Below are 20,314 nucleotides of genomic sequence, written 5' to 3'. Positions count from 1 at the left end.
TGAGTGTACTTTCAAGACAGAATACAGTATATCACACTTGGAAAGTTCTTTTCCAAGTCTGACATAACCATATTAATTGCAGGATACCATACCTCCAGGTTGTATCAAAAGATTTCTCAATAGTACAGTATATCAGAACCTAAAAAAAAAATTTTAGCTTTTGGGTTGAGCACGCTGAATTCTGATGGGATTCTTCCTCTTGTTCAGATTACGAACCTAAGGGGGTATAAATTGAAATTGAGGAAGAACAGATGTAGATTAGATGTGCGGAAATTTGCCTTTAGCCAGCTGGTGGTTAATTGCTGGAACAAACTTCCATCTGTCGTTGTGGAAGTTGATGGGTTAAATAAATTTAAGGAGGACTTGGACAAATATTTAGATGGGATTGTTTTGTATTTTTTTTTTTTTGGCTGATGCTGCATAAGCTCAAACGCTTGCTTTCTTGCATCACATGCTACTACTACTACTAAGAAAGGAATTACATGTCTTTTTCTGAAAGCATATTAATTCAGACTAAAAAGCTCATGCATTTCAAGAAAACAATTTAGCTGATCATTTAACATTCTTTCTAAGGCTTTTCCAACACAGCTAGTAATAGAGGACAATGCAGCTATAGTTATTCAGTTTGTGTAATATTTTTCCAGTTTCAGAAAGGCTAGTAAAATTGAGTGTCGCCAACTGCCAGGATATGGGTATTCAATATAGATTCTATTATACGCAGTATCAAAAGAACACAAGGAATTCTAATCAAGTTTCTTTATCATTTGGTAATGAATTCTATTACGACCTTCTGAGCTCTGCCTTGTTTTGGCTAAGACTTTATACAACTGATGGGATTCTTCCTCTTGCTCAGATTACAAACCTGAGGGGGCATAAACTGAAATTGAGGAAAGACAGATAGGTGTGTGGAAATTTGCCTTTAGCTAGCGAGTAGTTGATTGCTGGAACAAACTTCCATCTGTCATTGTGGAAGTTGATAGTTATGTATATATTAAGTGCAATAGCATCATTAATACACAGCCATTTCTGAATAAACAGAATATTTATAAGGCAGCATCGTTTTAAGTTATATCTCATATTGTGAATACCTTCACAACGAGTTGCCATGATATTGCACTACTTCGAATAAGTAGCGCTTCACCTAAGGAGAAGACTAATGTTACTTATTCTCAGATAGGTACCACCACCCAGACGGCACCGTTTCAGGGCTATTTTGTATATGTGTGGGATAATAACTCGACTATCCACTTGTCCCTATTAGACTTAGAAAAGCAAAAAAGTAGAGGGAAAGTAATAGTAGGAGTGGAAGAGGAAAAGAAACGGTGTAGAAGAATGAAAAGGACATTAACTCCTTCAATTCACACCACTCAAAAACTCATAATAAACTCCTCGAATAGGCAACGTTTCCCCAGTGGAGAAGGCTGTTGTTACCTATCCTTGGAAACTCCGGACATCATCAGGCTCCCCCTGGTGCCATTTCAGGGCTTTTTTGTATTTGTGTGGGATAATAACTCGACTATCCAGTTGTCCCTATTAGACTTAGAAAAGCAAAACGGTAGAGGGAAAGTAATAGTAGGAGTGGAAGAGGAAAAGAAACAGTGTAGAAGAATGAAAGGGACAGTAACTCCTTCAACTCACACCACTCAAAAACTCATAAACTCCTCGAATAGGCAACGCTTCCCCAGTGGAGAAGCTGTTGTTGCCTATTCTTGGAAACTCCGGACATCATCAGGCTCCCCCTGGTGCCGTTTCAGGGCTATTTGGCCCTTCTTCGGTGGGTGGGTGGGTAGGTACCCTTCTTCGGTGGATGGGTAACCTGAGTGATGCAATGATGGCAAAACAGTTATGAAGTTTAACTTCACAATATGAGAGATGCCTGATGGTGTATGATGTATTTAGACTAAGATACATTTAGGGCTAAAGCCTCAAGCTGCGAGCAGATTTAGACTATGCATATATTAAGTGCAGTAGCATCATTAATACACAGCCATTTCTGAATAAACAGAATATTTATAAGGCGGCATCGTTTTGAGTTATATCTCATATTGTGAATACCTTCACAACGAGTTGCCATGATATTGCACTACTTCGAATAAGTAATGCTTCACCTAAGGAGAAGACTAACATTACTTATTCTCAGATAGGTACCACCACCCAGACAGCACCGTTTCAGGGCTACTTGGCCCTTCTTCGATAGTATTAATGATGCTATTGCACTTAATATATACATAGTCTAAATTTGCTCGCAGCTTGAGGCTTTAGCCCTAAATGCATCTTAGCCTAAATACATCATACACCATCAGGCATCTCTCATATTGTGGAGTTATACTCCATAACTGTTTTGCCATCATTGCATCACTTGGGTACCTACGCACCCACGGAAGAAGGGCCAAATAGCCCTGAAACGGCACCAGTGGGAGCCTGATGATGTCCGGAGTTTCCAAGAATGGATAACAACAGTCCTCCACTGGGGAAGCGTTGCCTATTCGAGGAGTTTATGAGTGGTGTGAGTTGATGGAGTTACTGTCCCTTTTAATTCTTCTACACCGTTTCTTTTCCTCTTCCACTCTTACTATTACTTTCCCTCTACCTTTTTGCTTTTCTAAGTCTAATAGGGACAAGTGGATAGTCGAGTTATTAGCCCACACATATACAAAATAGCCCTGAAAGGTGCCGTCTGGGTGGTGGTACCTATCAGAGAATAAGTAGCATTAGTCTTCTCCTTAGGTGAAGCATTACTTATTCGAAGTAGTGCAATATCATGGCAACTCGTTGTGAAGGTATTCACAATATGAGATATAACTTAAAACGATGCCGCCTTATAAATATTCTGTTTATTTAGAAATGGCTGTGTATTAATGATGCTACTGCATTTAATATATACATAGTCTAAATCTGCTCGCAGCTTGAGGCTTTAGCCCTAAATGTATCTTAGTCTAAATACATCATACACCATCAGGCATCAGGGGCTCACATCTGGTGAGTATGGGCTTGGCACACCTAGGGTCCTGAGCTGGATATCATCATTCTTCTCTTTCTTGGTGATTCCCTTCTACTTCTCTCTCTCTCTCTCTCTTTCTCTCTCAGGGTATGGTAACTCGGGATTTTTTTTTTTTTTTTTTGGCTGGTGCAGCATAAGCCTCAGGCTTCCTTGCACTATATAGATAATAATAATAATAATAATCTCACATATTGGGGAGTTATACTTCATAACTGTTTTGCCGTCATTGCATCACTGGGTACCTACCCACCCACCGAAGAAGGGCCAAATAGCCCTGAAACGGTGCCGCCAGGGGGAGCCTGATGATGTCCGGAGTTTCCGAGAATAGGTAACAACAGCCTTCTCCACTGGGGAAGCGTTGCCTATTCGAGGAGTTTATGAGTGGTGTGAGTTGAAGGAGTTATTGTCCCTTTCATTCTTCTACACCGTTTCTTTTCCTCTTCCACTCCTACTATAACTTTCCCTCTACCTTTTTTGCTTTTCTAAGTCTAATAGGGACAAGTGGATATTCGAGTAGATATTCACATACATACATAAATAGCCCTGAAACTGCACCAGGGGGAGCCTGATGATGTCCGGAGTTTCCAAGAATAGGTAACAACAGCCTTCTCCTCTGGGGAAGCGTTGCCTATTCGAGGAGTTTATGAGTTTTTGAGTGGTGTGAGTTGAAGGAGTTACTGTCCCTTTCATTCTTCTACGCCGTTTGTTTTCCTCTTCCACTCCTACTATTACTTTCCTTCTACCTTTTTGCTTTTCTAAGTCTAATAGGGACAAGTGGATAGTCGAGTTATTATCCCACACATATACAAATAGCCCTGAAACGGCACCAGGGGGAGCCTGATGATGTCCGGTGTTTCCAAGAATAGGTAACAACAGCCTTCTCCACTGGGGAAGCGTTGCCTATTCGAGGAGTTTATGAGTTTTTGAGTGGTGTGAGTTGAAGGAGTTACTGTCCCTTTCATTCTTCTACGCCGTTTCTTTCCTCTTCCACTCCTACTATTACTTTCCTTCTACCTTTTTGCTTTTCTAAGTCTAATAGGGACAAGTGGATAGTCGAGTTATTATCCCACACATATACATATAGCCCTGAAACGGCACCAGGGGGAGCCTGATGATGTCCGGTGTTTCCAAGAATAGGTAACAACAGCCTTCTCCACTGGGGAAGCATTGCCTATTCGAGGAGTTTTTGAGTGGTGTGAGTTGAAGGAGTTACTGTCCCTTTCATTCTTCTACACCGTTTCTTTTCCTCTTCCACTCCTACTATTACTTTCCCTCTACCTTTTTGCTTTTCTAAGTCTAACAGGAACAAGTGGATAGTCGAGTTATTATCCCACACATATACAAAACAGCGCCATCTGGGTGTTGGTACCTATCTGAGAATAATTAACATTAGTCTTCTCCTTAGGTGAAGCGTTACTTATTCGATGTAGTGCAATATCATGGCAACTCGTTGTGAAGGTATTCTCAAAATATAAGATATTACTTAAAAGGATGCCGCCTTATAAATATTCTGTTTATTTAGAAATGGCTGTGTATTAATGATGCTATTGCACTTAATATATACATAGTCTAAATTTGCTCGCAGCTTGAAGCCTTAGGCCTAAATGCATGGAAGTTGATAGCTTAAATAAATTCAAGGCAGAACTAGGCAAACATTTGGAATGAAAGGATGGATGAAATGAGAAGGGTTTCTTTTTTTTTTTTTTTTTGGCTGATGCTGTATAAGCTTGCTTTCTTGCATCATATGCCTCTACTAATGCTAATGCTAAACTCCATAAAAGTGAAAGGTTGATTGCATGATATCTGTTGAGTTGTATTAAAATTAACTTTGTATCCTTCAATCTGTGATTTATATTTCAGGAAGTCTGGGTCATATGAGGATGTTGCTGAGAATTTTGCAAAGATATCCCTTAATGGTTTTGTTATTTTCACAAGCTCAATTACATTGTGTCTTGTCCAACTCATTAATGGTGCAGGTGTTATTGGCGATTTGCTTAATTTTATTCAAAATTACTTTAATGTCTGTAGGAGTGATTTCACTGATAATCAACATCCAGGATTCTTTCTGACTTTTCAACCTGACATAAGGACTTTGGCTTTTGTCTTCTTGTATATTATGAGATCGGCAGTGGTGGGAAACCTTCAGAAATGATTCCAAGCACTATTTTTATCTTTTTTTTTGTCATGCTGCAATCTTCATAACATCATCATCTTTTGCTGTTTACAATATTCACTAGTTGCTTACAGGATTGCAATATCAGCTGCACAGATTATTCAATTCATGACATAAGTAATTCCACTTTCAATGTCATAGGTTCTTATGACTTCTTGACCTAAAGCTGAAAGAGATTTCGGTAATTCTTTATGGAATTCCCATTTGTATTCCGTAGTTACTAATTCAAATCAAAAGGGACTATGAAGCCCAATAACTCCTATTATTATAATACTCTAAAATTAGCATTAGTAAAGGCATATGATGCAAGAAAGCAAGCTTATGCAGCATCAGTCAAAAAAAAAAAAAAAAAACCACTCCCATTTCACCCCTCCATTTGTTCAAAATACCTGTCCAGCTGAGCCATAAATTTATTTAAGCTATCAACTTCTACAACAAGGGATGGAAGTGGACCAACCAACTATCCGCTGGCTAAAGGCAAATTTCTGCACATCTATCCTACATCTTTCTTTCCTAATTTGAATTTATGCCCTCTCAGGTGATTATTCTGAGCAAAAGGAAGAATCCCATTGGCATTAAGCATGCTCAAACCATTCAAGGCTTTATACACCTCTATCAGATCACCTCGCCAGTGCCTAGTCTCCAGACACTGTAATTTGCAAAACTTAAGCTTTCTTCGTAAGAGCAACCCTTTGTTCCATTCACTAATCTTGTTGCCCTTCTCTATACTCATTCCAGCAGCTCTACATCCTTCTTGAAATGAGGCCTCCAGACCTGTATACAGTACTCAAGGTGTGGCCTGAACATTGCCTTATACAAGGGAATAATCATCTCCTTATTCCTGCTAGAAAAATTCCTGTATATCATTGACAAGACACAATGAGCTACCCTTGCAGCCCATCTGCACTGCTCAGAGAACTTCATATCTGCCTGCACAATTACCCCCAGGTCCTTTTCATTCTCGACCACTGTCAGTGTAGTACCACAGAGTTGATACGTTGCTCTGGTGTTGCAGTTTCCCATATGTAGAACTTTGCATTTGTCAATGTTAAACTTCATTTGCCACCTCTCAGCCCATCTGCTCAACCTTTCCAAACCCTGTTGCAGCAGCATAGCATCAGTAATGTCCTTAACAACCCTGCCAACCTTTGTATCGTCTGCAAACTTGGACATTAAGCTTGATATACCATCATCAATATCATTTATAAATACAGAAAACAACAATGGACCCAACACTGAACCCTGAGGGACTCCACTAATAAAACTAGTCCACGATGAGCAGTGTCCATTGATTACCACTCTCTGTCTTCTTCCCCTCAACCACACCTTTATCCATAGCAGCAATTTTCCTCCAATCCCAAACTGCTCCAATTTGTGCAGCAGTCTTCCATATGCAACAGTATCAAAAGCCTTTCTAAGATCCAAATATATAATATCAAAGTTATTCCTTGCAGTTTGGGATCTATCCAATCAAATTGGTCAGACAAGACTTTCCCTTAACAAAATCATGCTGTGTCCGAGCTATAACTGAAGTCTTGTCTAGATGATCCTGCAGTGCTTCTTTACTCAGTGCTTCCATTAATTTTCCTGGAACAGAAGTTAAACTCACAGATCTATAATTACTTGCGTCAAACTTTGATCCTCCTTTGTGAATTGGGGTCACATTTTCACATCTCCAGTCTATGGGTACCTCCCATGAGTCCAAGGTAGCTCTCATAATTATGGCTAAGGGTTTGCTGCCTCCTTTAATATAACTGGATAGATCCCATCTACCCCAGGTGTCTTTCTTGTGTTTATCTTCAACAATTTCTCCTCCACTTTACTCTCAGTTATTACAAGATTATCTAGCTTACTGCCAGAGTTGAATACACCTCTGGCATTCCCCTCTCTGAATAACTCCTCATGTGTGAATGTCAATGCAAAATATTCATTTAGTTTGTTAGCTACCTGAGCAGGATCATCAACAGTTGAACCATCAATATCAAGTGGACCAATCTGATTCATCCTCTTCCTTCTAGAGTTTACATAAGTAAAGAACTCTTTGCTGTTTTTCTTTGCATCCTTTGCCAAAGATTTCTCATAATCTGCCTTCGCCTGCCTAACCTCCTTTGTAACTTGATTACAGACCAGCTTATATCTATCATAGGCTTCTGTGTCACATGTTAATTTTTATGTATCCCATGCATTTTTCTTCTCTGCCATATGTCTCATTAGTTCATCTGACATCCATTTAGGCCTAAACCTTGAACAATATTTCTTAGTTGGTATGTAAAGACTATAGCTTCCAAGATAAATTCTTTGAATGCTTCCCATTTTGAATTTGCTGTTGGTAATATCATCAGTTGGTCCCACTGTATAGGATTTAAATACTGTCTTAGACCATCGTAATCACCTTTACGAAAGCGAAAACCCTTCCCTTTCCCCCTGATGGTAGTTACCTCTTTGAGTAAATCCCACTTCAGCACACTATGATCATTGCCACCTAGTGGTTCCTTTATCTTCAGATTCTTAATGGATGAAGAATCACTACTGATAATCAGATTACGAATATTACTCCCTCTAGTTGCCTCCCGAACATGCTGATATATAAAACAATCATCCAATAAATCCACAAAAGCTTTGCTAGTGTGTGAGTAACCAAACCCACAAATTCCAGTCAATATCTGGGAAATTAAAACCCCCCCATTATAAGACTCTCTGATTTACTGGCCCACTCTATTTCCCTGTACAGTTTCTTATTATACTCATCAGAGTCATTAGGCCTATAGCACACTCCTACTCTCAATTTTGATCTCCCAATACTTATGTCACACCAAACTGACTCAACACTGCACTGTCCAACGATGTCAACTGGCTTCACTTCCTTGGATTTTATGTGTTTCTTAACTAATAGCATAACCCCTCCTCCCTTCCTTTCCTGTCTATACACATTGTACTCCCCAAATTTCAGTTCTGCCTTCCTTATATCTGTGTGACACCATGTATCTGATATCCCAACAATATCTGCCTTTGATGTTTTGAGCAATACCTCAAATTCATCAAATTTATTTACCAACTCCTAGCATTGATGTACACGCAAGTATACATGCACCCGTTCCTATTCTTTGCTACCCTAACACAACCATGTGTTTACTTGTACTGCAATGACTCCCAGCAGTCTCTGAAATATCCTGCATCTTGTTTTCCAGGCTGCTGCTCATTCCAATAGAAGCAGTGCAAGAATCACTTTTACATCTGCCAGTGGCTACTGTTAATCTATTAGTTCTTGTATCCCCCCAAGCTATCCGTTTTCTGACCCACCTACCACTGCCTCGATAGCATCAGCAAATATTCTTGCACCCTTTCTATTTAAGTGTATCCCATCCCTGTAGAAGCAGTCTCTCCTGTTAACAATTATAAGAGGAAACATCATACCTTTTTAGTAGGACTGTTAATCTCTTAACACTCAATCGTGAATGATTATACTATGAACCTACCCCACGTGCATGGTTATAAATAAATCAAATTAAAATAGCTATTAATTAAAAACCATCATGCCTTCAATTCTCATCTCACGCCAATTGAATTGGAAAGACGGCGACCACCAACCCCTAAAAACCAACCAATATCAACATGCCACCATGAGAATTGAAAAACAATTGTCAAAAAAACATAAAAACCATAAAATAAATGAATATCCATTAATTCACATACAATTTAAACTTTAAAAACTGTTTTATAACTTCTTTTAAGAGACCAACTTATTTAGTTTGTTACCGCGTTCACAAGAAGTACAAAAGTGATTCGCATATGATATCTCCCTTGTTTTATATAAAATTAATGACACCTGACACGAGAGTATTTATATAGCCCAATTCATGCATGCGTGTAAGCATCCACGAGTTCGAAATATAAGGTCTGCGTATATTAATAGAGTCAACATTTAATCTCATTTCTAATGTTTCGGCAATCAATAATTTAAAATATCCAGACTGTTTATTAAGAACTTTCGATGTGTTCCTTTTTAATGAATCAAAAGTTCTTAAGAAAGAGCATGAATAATTTAAATTATTGATTGCTGAAACATTAGAAATGAGATTAAATGTTGACTCTATTAATATACGCAGACCTTATAATATTTTGGACTCGTGGACACTTACGCGCATGCACGAATTGGGCTATATAAATACTCTCTTGTCAGGTGTCATTAATTTTATATAAAACAGGGGGGGGGGGGGCGATATCATTCACGAATCACTTTTGTACTTCTTGTGAACACAGTAACAAACTGAATAAGTTGATCTCTTAAAAGAAGTTATAAAACGGTTTTTAAAGTTTAAATTGTATGTGACTTAATGGATATTCATTTATTTTGTGGTTTTTAGGTTTTTGTGACAATTGTTTTACAATTCTCATGGTGGCATGTGATGTTGGCTGGTTTTTTGGGGGTTGGTAGCTGCCGTCTTTCCGATTCACTTGGCATGAGATGAGAATTGAAGGCATAATGGTTTTAATTAATAGCTATTTTAATTTGATTTATTTATGACCATGCATGTGGGGTAGGTTCATATTATAATCATTCATGATTGAGTGTTAGAGATTAACAGTCCTACTAAAAAGGTATGAGGTTTCCTCTTATAATTTTAGAGTATTCTGTAGTGTATCATTTGTCAGTAATCTGCAAATAATTGTGTAGTGATTACTTATGTGGGTCATTCGAAACTGACTAGTCAGGAATTGGAAACAAGTTTTGTAAACAGATGATGAAGTCTACTGCTGAACTTTCTTAGTAAGTGCATACGAGTAAGTATGAACACACATGTTTAAGAGAGTTAGAATTTGACTATCTAAGAACCTTTCAATCATCTGTCCTCTTTTGTCTATGTGTCCCCACAGAGGATGATGTCCACTGAAATTACTAAGTAAAAAAAAAAAAAAAAAAAAAAGACAAATAATTCATTAGGTCTTTTACTGTTTAATTGTTGATATACAACAGAATGATATGGTGAAAGATACAGAAATAAAGAGAATTACCATTATAGTAGTAATGGTAATTCCCACCATGACACATGCTGCAACTGCTTCAAGGGGTGTTTTGAGTCGAATGTTTGGTAGAAATTCTAGAATGTGCTAAAATGGTTACTCCTTTATGGGCAGCATTGTATTTATCTAATCTTGTCTGCATATATTATAATGTTTTATTGAAATATTTACTTGTGGAGTTAGGTATGGAGTTGACTTGCACAAGGAAGAAACCTGACTCCAATTTCTCTGGAGACCACAGTAATTCCATGTAGGATTGTATGAATTATTTAGGTTTATCTATTGTTTCTGATGCTTTTCATTGTGTTTATTTATGCTGATTTATTTAAGCCCTTTCTTTTCTTTTTCTTTTTTCAGAAAAACTGGCCAACCACCAATGTCCATGTCACCAGTTACACGGAATTCAAGGATAGTTAGTTTCATCTTGATCTTGTTTATCTGCTTCAATGAAATCAATATTAAACTATTTTTATTATTATTTTTTTATTGTTTGAGATTTTTGAATTGTCACTTTTAGTGAGTCTTCAGCATCTGGTGAAACTGATTTTGGTTTGGAAAGGCATGTCTGAATCCATTTTGCTATTGAGAAGCTCAGATGCCTGGAGGAACAAAGATATCAGTTTCTATTTCAACTACTATTGATTTCTATGATTTCTGGAACAGAAACTTGCCACAGGGAATGTATGGTTCATGTGTTATCTGCTTTTTTTTTTATCTTCTTCATATGTCACCTTATATTTAGTCTTGTATTTCTGGATTTGCTTTTCTCTTTTCACAGGGGCACAGTCTCTGGAGAAAGTAGAGTAGTCTCCTTTACGTTTTGGGCAAAGCAAAAATTACAATTTGCATCCATTATGGGAGTGTTCTCATGAACCCCAGGTGTCCTACATATTGTTCAACAATAGTCAAATTTCTGGAATTTGTAACATATAATGTATGGGAATATATGGTTTCACTTGACCATTTAATTAAGTAGCCTGCTTTCACTGATGTTGATGATGTATTGAAGGCAAGTTGGAATAACTGTTCCATCTTTTTTAATGAATGATATTTTAAGCCTGAGTGATATTTTAAGTCTTCATTCCTTGTGCAATTTCTTCCTCTGGACTGTTTAACAATTCACATTCTCTGATAATACCTTTTGAGGTATATTCAAAGTAGGGTTTGGGGTGACTTTGGTGGGGAACACGCAAAGCACTGTTTTCAGAGGTAACTCTGAAAACTATAGTGCTTGGTTCTCAATTCCAAAATGAGCATTGTGGTGCTCATTTCAGAATGAGAATTCTTCTGGGGTCAGCTATATGCCCCAGTCATCTATGTACAACGAAGGTAGACTGTTTACTAACAGGTTTGTCTATTAATGAGTGCATAATCAAGAAGGGAGAAAAGATATTTTCACTTGTCTTGCTTTTGTCTTTTGGCAACAAATGAATTAGGATAATTTTCCTAATTCATCTGGTGTAGTTGTAACTGATCCATAGATCTGGATGGTATCTGGTTTGTGAAATCCTTGATTGCTCCATTCAGGCCTAGTGTATTATTTTTTTTTCTCCCAGGTTTCCAGTTCTACTATGCATACAATGCCAACCAGTGACCAAGCAACAAGGAAAGGTTAATTCAGTTAATAGTTAGTATATATATAAAAAAAAGGGGGACAAAAAATACAGAAAGGTGACTTTCTCTTCTGGACTGATGTGTATTGCTAGGACTAGAAGCTACTTTTTATAATGAAAATTGGGAGAACAAGATAACAAACAAAAAGTAATCTTTTAGAGAGAAAGAAAACAGAAAAATAAAGAAAAGGTACCATACAGATCACTTGTTGATCTTTGAAAGTTGCTTGGCACCAGATCTTCTTAACTGTTGATACAGCTGATCCAAACAAAACTAGGTGATGCTTACCTGGGTTCAGGTGCTCCAACACATCTGTTCTTGCAATTTTTTATTTTTTATTTTCAGTGGCAGAATTAATTTATAAGTTTAAGAAATTCAATTAAAAATAAACCATAGTAAGTTTTTTTTATAGAACAGTACACTTAAGTAGCATCATAAAAACAGATTTTCATTATCTTTGTGTGCGGCAGCAATGCACATGTGTTAGTTGTCTGACGGCACCGGGGGTTTCCCCCATCTCCGCAGCAGCAATGCACAGTGATCCTGTGTATGCCATAAAATACATATATAAACCTATCAGAGCATATGTGCTTCCAAAAGCAGTATGATCAGGTGTCAGCCCAAACATTATGGGAAAGTGCACCAATATTATAAAAATCATTGGTATTAATTATTAAGAAGTGCTATGATAAAAGAGCACTAAATGAAGGAAACACAATAAAAGGGAAAGAGTTCTTTTGAATTTAATTGCAAAATCAACAATTTACAAAGACTTCTGATTCTACACATTCAAAAATAAGTATACAAGAATTACCTTTTCATCACTTGTTAAAGCAGTACTTGATTCTTTAGCATCAAGATGACTTTTGACTGCAGATTTTTTAGATGTATGAACTTCTGGGAAAAAAAAAAAAAAAAAAAAAATGAACAATACTTATCAGAAACATCTCTAAAATCCAGCAATGAAGGAAGGAAGAAATTTTTGGGAGGAAGGAAAGCGAAATAATGTGCATTAAGTTATTTTTATTAAATATAACAAATCTAAGACGATTCCTGAATTTCAGATAACCACTTTCATGAAAAAGAAATTAATTAAAAATTTATCTAAATTAATTATATACATAATTTCCACTATACTCTATATGGCTACCATGACCAGAAGAGATTACAGTTTTAATGTAAATGTTAATCATATCTTTAAATGAGGTGTTTTTCTTTGTAGGTGATATGATCTGACATTCATTAAGGTCTAAGCCTTAAACTAAGAAATACATTCAAATGGGTGTCAGATGAACTAATAAGACTTGTGGTAAAGAAGAAAAATGCAAGGGATGCATATAAATTATCAGGTGATAGAGAAGCTAATGGGAAATATAAACTATTCTGCAATCAAGTCACAAGGGAGGCTAGACAAGATATCCAATTACAAGAAGTCTCTGGCAACTAAAAGCAGCAAGTAAAGAAGTATTTCTTTATAAATATTAGAAGTGAATGGAAGGGGGTTGCTCACATCTGTCCACTTGATATTGATGGATTAACTGTTGATGATCCTGCACAAGTTGTTGACAAACTGAATTCTTAAGAGAGGGCGAAGCCAGAGGTTTATCAAATTCTAACAGGGGGCTGAATGATTTTGTAATAACTAAGGAAAGTGGAAGAGAAATTGTTAAATTTAAACATAAAAAAGGCACCTGGGGTGGATGGTATCAATCCAATTATATTAAGGGAGGTAACAAAGAAAGTAAGAAAACCCTTAAGCCAAAATTTTGAGAGAATTTTTGGATTCAGGGGAGGTTCCTATGGAATAGAGATGTGCAAATGATTCCTCAATTCAAAGAAGGAACAAAAAAGTAACATGAGTAATTACAAAGCTGTTAGCTTAACTTCTGTTCCAGGAAAAATCAGGGAGTAACTGGTTAAAGAAATACTGCAGGACCATCTAGACAGGAATGCAATTATACTGAAGTCACAGTGTGGATTTGTTATGGGGGCTTGTCTGACCAATCTGAGTGGATACTATAATGCAGTAACAAAGAAACTGGATGCAAAATATAATTCTCATATCGTATAGTTGATATTCAGGAAATCTTTTGATACTGTTGCACATAAAAGACTGCCACAAATTGAAGCATTGTAACATTAAGGGCAAGTTGCTGCTATGAATAAAGAGATGGTTGAGCAGAAAAAGACAGAGTGCTCTTTGTGGATTAACGTTGTTAGTGGAGTTCCCCATGGTTCGGTGTTGGGACCATTGTTGTTTTCTTTATTTAACAATGATATTGATGAAGGTATATCAGGATTAATTTCCAAGTTTGCAAATGATACAAAGGTTTGTAAAGTGGTTAATGACAGTAATAATGGTATGCTACTGCAACAAGATCTAGAAAAGGTAGGCAAGTCGGCTGAGAAATGGCAATTCAAGTTTAACATTAACAAATGCAAAGTACTGCATATGGGTAGCAGTACTTTGCATTTGTAATGTACCAACTGTGTGGTACTACACTCAGAGTAGTGGAAAATAAAAATGACCTTGGGGTAACTGTGTTGTCAGATATGAAGTTCTCTGAACAGTGTAGACAAGCTGCTAGGCCAGCTCATGGGATTTTATCAATGATATACAGGAATGTTGCTAGCAGGGATAAATAGTTGATTATTCCATTGCATAAAACAATGATCAGGCTACATCTTGAGTATGAAATACAGGTCTGGAGGCCTCATTTTAGAAAGGATGTAGAGCTGCTGTAATAAGTACAGAGAAGAGTAATGAGAGGGGTGAGGGGAACTGTGATGAGGGGGGTGTTCTTACCAAGAAAGGCTTCAGTCTGCAAATTGCAGGATCTGGAGACTAGGCACCTGGGAGGTGATCTGATTCAGGTGTTTTAACACTTTGAATGGATTGAGCAAGCTCAAGAAGAATGGTAATCAGCAAGCATGCTGATGCAATTCTTCTTGAGCTTGCTCCCCTCTCACACTAGCCAACATATTTATACTTCCATTAATCAACCGTTTGTAGTCAATTTTAATGTGTAAATTTTGAAAATAATTCTAAAAATTTCGCTTCGCATCACAATTTCTATATATACAGGTTTTTGTTTTTATCCATAATATGAATATCTTACTACAATTTTGGGAAGTATATATGACATTAGTCTGTTGTATTACCTACAAATAAAATTGCTTGCATGTGCTCATGATGGCAGTAATTTTGGGGAGGGTTAACACATTCAACCTTAACTGTGTGTCTCCTCCCTCTTCCAGTAATGGAAAAGCAGTTGTACTGTGAGTACAAACATATAATATATGTGCATATCTATTGCATAGTGTTTGTTTCTTCTGTGTTGCTAAGAATTGTATTGTTCAAATGGAATACAATTGCATTGTAACAATATAAAAGATATCAATACAAAAAGCAGTGTCTGAATCACCTGGATAAGTTCTGCTTGTGTAGACAGTTTATAATAAAAAAAAAATTAGAGAAAGAAAATCTATAATATTATTAAATGTGCATATTCTATGCACTTTGATTGAAAGATTGATGATCATGACAAAACTGGGGCTCTACATGTGTGGTGCATCACCTGACCCACAATCTGAGGACACAGCTAACTGGAAAAATTAAAAGTATGTTTTTTGATCCACAGAGATTAGAACTATGCAACCACATTCACAATTGCTATTTCTGCATGACAAAATGAGGGATGTCCAGAAAAAGCAAGAACAGCATCAAATATCCTAACATATCATCTGCACATTAGGCCTGTTCCACATAATGAATACCTGCCAGTATCAGATTTTCCCAAAAATTATGATGTAAAGGAAGCAGTGGTGAATGCAACGAGGATTCTTGTATTGTTGTCTTGATTGGACTGTCTACTTCAAAGGATTTTGACTACCATCTGGAAAATTATAATGCTCTTCACTTAATTATTATTATTACTAGCCATATAGTGCAAGGAAGCCTGAGGCTTATGCTGCACCAGCTAAAAAAAAAAAAATTTCCAAGTTACCCTGAGAGAGAGAGAGAGAGTCAGAAGTAGAAGGGAATCAGAAAGAGAAGAATGATGATATCCAGCTCAGGATCCTGGGTGTGCCAAGCCCATACTCACCAGATGTGAGCCCCTAAGAAAGAAGAGGTGAATGACTTAATTTGTAGTTTAAATTTATCTAAAGTGCAAGCAGAACTCCATGGTTTTAGGTTACAACAGTGAAAGTTACTTGAAGCAGGAACAAAATTAGAGTATATGAAAAATGTCACCAATTCTTTTGAAAATATTTCATTATGGAAGATGGTATGCTTCTTTTGAACAAACTAGGCTTTGAACACAATCCTTATGAATGGCATATATTTATTTATGCCTCAAAATTAAGTTTAAAAGCGGTTTTTCTGCACAACAGAAATGTTCCCATCGGTCTGCCTATTTCATGCTATTGTTTAGTTGGAGTGTCTCTGGTGATCTGAAGGTAATTGGATTACTCACTGATCTGTAGGGAGGTTTTACAAACTGCTGTTGTTTTCTATGTTTATGGGACAGTCATGCAATTAAAAAATATTATATTGTGCAGCAGTAGGAAAAAGGAAGAAATTTTTACCAGGGAGAAGTGATATAAAATATGTTCAACTGGTTGAACCAAAAAGGTTCTTCTTCCACCTCTGCATATAAAGCTTTGATTAATGAAGAATTCAGTTAAGGCTCTAGATGAAGAAGGAAGTGCACTCTGCTACCTACATGAAATGTATCCCAACTTAACAGATGCAAAACTAAAAGAAAGAATTTGCATTTGGCCTCAAATAAACTCTCAAAGATGATGTATTTGAAACAAAGCTATGGGATACTAAACTAGTAGCTTGGTGATCATTTAAAGCAGTTCTGCATAGATTTCTTGGAAGAAGAAAAAAGATAATTATGAATCTCTGGTGTCACCTTCACTGCCATGTTATGAAGACATGGGATGCCTAGTCTTTGAAAATTCATTCCCATTACAGTTTTTTCACTCACAATCTGGGAGATGTACGTCTAGAGTAGGAGAACTTTTGTCGGGATATATTCACAAAGAAAAAGCAGTTTCGAAGTTGCTGGGATACTATCGTGATGGGATATTACTGCTGGTTTCTTAAGAGGGAAAGGAAATGGACTCTAAGGAAAAACTCTGAGTGGCTTACATTTCTAAGGAAATAGAATGTTGTAGTACATTATGGGGGTCATTTGAGCATATACCCCGAAGGTCTTAAAAACTTGCCAGGGCTAAGTCCTACGATAAACTTTGGCATATTAAAGCCACAACAATAAACAATGGTAAACTGCTGATGTGATTGGCAGGACCATACTATAGACAGTCAATCAACCAACTAGCACATCACCATAGCCAAAAGAAAAAAAAAAAAATCACACAACCATTTCCTCTAAATGTTTGTCGAATTCCTCCTTAAATTTATTTAACCTATCAACTTCCACAACGACAGATGGAAGGCTGTTCCAGCAATTAACCACCCACTGTCTAAATGCAAATTTCCGCACATTCCTTGGGTGAATTAGAGGAATACGCAATGTGGCTTAAAGAAAAAAAGATAACCAGTAATTATTAGAAGGGCATAAAGTTGCCAGACATCTGATGAGGGACAGAATGCTTGAGGTTTAAATAAATAGCCAAATCATCTTTTTGGTGATGACATTATATTAAAACAACAATTGACATTATATTACAACTCATGGATAATGGTGTCATTCTGTATTGTGATTCTTCTCTTTCTTAGTGATTCCCTTCTACCTCTGACTCTCTCTCTCTCTCTCTCGCACACACACACACGCAGGGTAATTCAGATTTTTTTTTTTTTTTTTTTGGCTGGTGCAGCATAAGCCTCAAGCTTCCTTGTACCATATGGCTAATAATAATAATAATAATAATAATAATTTGTTAATTTTCTTCCATTTGGCCCAATGATAGGATTCAAAAACATCAAGATTTCCTAGTTCAGTATCTGAAATTCTATTGAGGATTATACTTCTGATGAGTTACCAATAAAATAAACTAAAACTGAATTAAGTGGAAAATTATCATTCTTTAATTAATTCAACATTATCCTTATTGCTTCCTCTTGAACACATTAGGAGCCATTGTTAAACTGAATGGTAAGGATGTTTCTAGTAAGTGTTGTGCAGCTGTTAATTATTAAGTTTTCAATTCAGAGCAGATTTTCTCTTCAGTTCAAGAAGATCCCATTCTGATTCTTACACTGCAGGACAAGTGTCTTATATGGTGTTACCATGATCAGGATCCCCTCAATATATGTGGCTTAGAAGAACTGTTTTGAGTGCGTCTCTTTTCTAGTCTCAACAAGGATATCACCAGAATGAACTATTTTGCTGATTTTGGGGAGCCTGCTGACCCTTAAAAATACTTCTGAATGAAGAGAGTGGTAAGATTTTTCCAGCAAGCTTTTCTCTATTAGAACATACTATTAGGTTTCAAGATGCTGCACTTGATATATTTTCGGTTGTGGAACCCTTTGGCGAAGTGACATTATCTGTTTCTTTGATATAATTGCCTAGGGCAGGAGTGGCCAACGGAGTCGATCGTGGATTTAAATTCGGTCGATCATGACGAATTTTAAAAATACAGTCATCCCTCAATTTGTGCACCTTGTGCAATGAAATTTTTGAGATGGTAGATCTCGGCACATTTTGAAGGAAAAAAGTAGATCACATCACAAATTAAGTTGGTCACTCCTGCTCTAGGGGGGGCCATGATAGGATCCTTGAAAAAGAGTTTAGATGATCAGGATTCATGAGATATTTTATTTGGCTCAGTAATTGGGCTCCTCAACCACTCGCTATGGAGCCCAAAGGGACACCACTGCCCAGCAAACAATATATGTGTTCGAGAGTGACATGGCAGCACTACCTAGGCACCATACCTACACCAGCCTAAAATCATGTCCCTTGGACCACAAAAGTAAGGGCATAGCATTGACACAGCTGAGCCTTGCAGGCAAGTCCAGTAGTTGACTGAATTTGGGCAAGCTATCCTAGAACCTCCTCTCTTATCAAAGAAGGGGACAAAGTGGAGTGTTGAAGTTGGGCCCCTTGACCACCAAGAGTAGGCACGGAAATTGTTTTTTTCTGTGATCTGTTATCCATTTCCTACCACTTCTTCCACTTGTGGCCATTATGTATAAACCTATTTTCATATTCTTTGGTATAATTTAATATTTAATTTAAAACAAATAGTTCTGTTTCTGTACCATTTCATAGGACTACAAATTTTTAAAAACTGATTACTGTACTGCACACAATGCAGAAATATTGACTACAATGGATAATTCTCCCTCTCCAGAAGCAACTGACAGTCCAGAAGGGATAAAGTAAATCAAATGAATACAAATTTTGACTGAAAATTGCTGATTATTGCAAATATACACCACAGCAGGATGGCTAGTTGATTGTTTGTTTAGGTGTTTTATGGTGCATCTGAGGCTATGCACCAAATCAAAAGGTATAAAATATAAAATAGCATAATTAATATATTATAAAATAATATATAATATGAAACAGGTGTAACATATAAAATAATAAGGTACTCTAAATAAAATTATATAAATTAATAAGTTGTAAAAACTTTGAATATATCTGACACATTGCCATCGTCCAATAAAATTTGTCTAAGTGTATAAAGGCTCAGACAGATAGGAAAAACAAAGATGCCATTCATTACTAAAAGATGTACATTCAATTAAAATGTTCTGAACTAAAATAATGTCACAATTTCTACAAATAGGACAGTTATTAACCCTCAGCAGATAGGAATGCATCAGGTAACAATGTCCTATGCATAGCCAAACAAGGACTACTTCATCCCAGCAAACCCTGCACTCACTAGATTGCCAATGCATAATTACAGGTTTAATTTCATTTAGCTTGTTGGTTAGCTTGCTCTTGCCAAGGCACTCGAAATAAAATGATATATACAGTAAACTCTTAATTTAATGGATTAATAGGGGAGAAGGGGTGTCCGCTTCTGCTCCCCTCTGTAGAATCACATTTAGAGCTATCAACACCGTATTTTAAAGAAAAATGTTGCAATTTGGCCTTTGATTTACGGATATCAGAAACAGTTTTTTTTTTTTTTTTACGCCATAAATTTCACAAACACGTGCTACTGAGATGCCTTGTTATAATTTCTCAATTAGCTCTAATTTCTCTGCCACATTTAAGTTCACACGCTTTCTTTTAATTCCCTCTATCACTTGATGCCATTTTAAATTGTAAGAATTGCAAAATTATTTATTAAATAAAGTCACAATTCAGAAATCACAGAAACACCCTGTATACAACCTGACCGCACGAGAGCTTGAGGCAGACTGAGACCGAAACAAAACGAGTCAGTAGACCTGCAGTTTAGTGTCCCGAGTCACGTTCAGCTTGCAAGTCACCATCTGCTCTTATCTGTTATATGTAATCTGGGAAAGCAGCTATTTGAACACATTTTCAGAAAGAATAACAAACAAT

The 20,314-nt window shown here is 36.8% G+C and overlaps 1 protein-coding gene across 4 annotated transcripts in view; it reads right to left on the bottom strand.

The window, feature by feature from the left end:
- LOC150076433 (uncharacterized) overlaps positions 1 to 20,314 on the bottom strand; it is an 840,218-nt gene that overhangs the window by 162,404 nt on the left and 657,500 nt on the right. For all 4 annotated transcript variants that reach the window (XM_090388172.1, XM_090388173.1, XM_090388175.1 and 1 more), the window contains one exon: positions 12,625 to 12,707. In XM_090388172.1, coding sequence (XP_090244298.1) covers positions 12,625 to 12,707 — 83 coding nt within the window. The remainder of the gene's footprint in view (positions 1 to 12,624; positions 12,708 to 20,314) is intronic.

This window comes from Mastigoproctus giganteus, chromosome 13 (genome assembly GCF_048544385.1).
Source record: "Mastigoproctus giganteus isolate SK-2022 chromosome 13, ASM4854438v1, whole genome shotgun sequence".
Classification (NCBI taxonomy): Eukaryota; Metazoa; Arthropoda; class Arachnida; order Uropygi; family Thelyphonidae; genus Mastigoproctus; species Mastigoproctus giganteus.
Note: the sequence above shows the minus strand (reverse complement) of the source record. Positions and strands in the feature narration are given on the sequence as shown.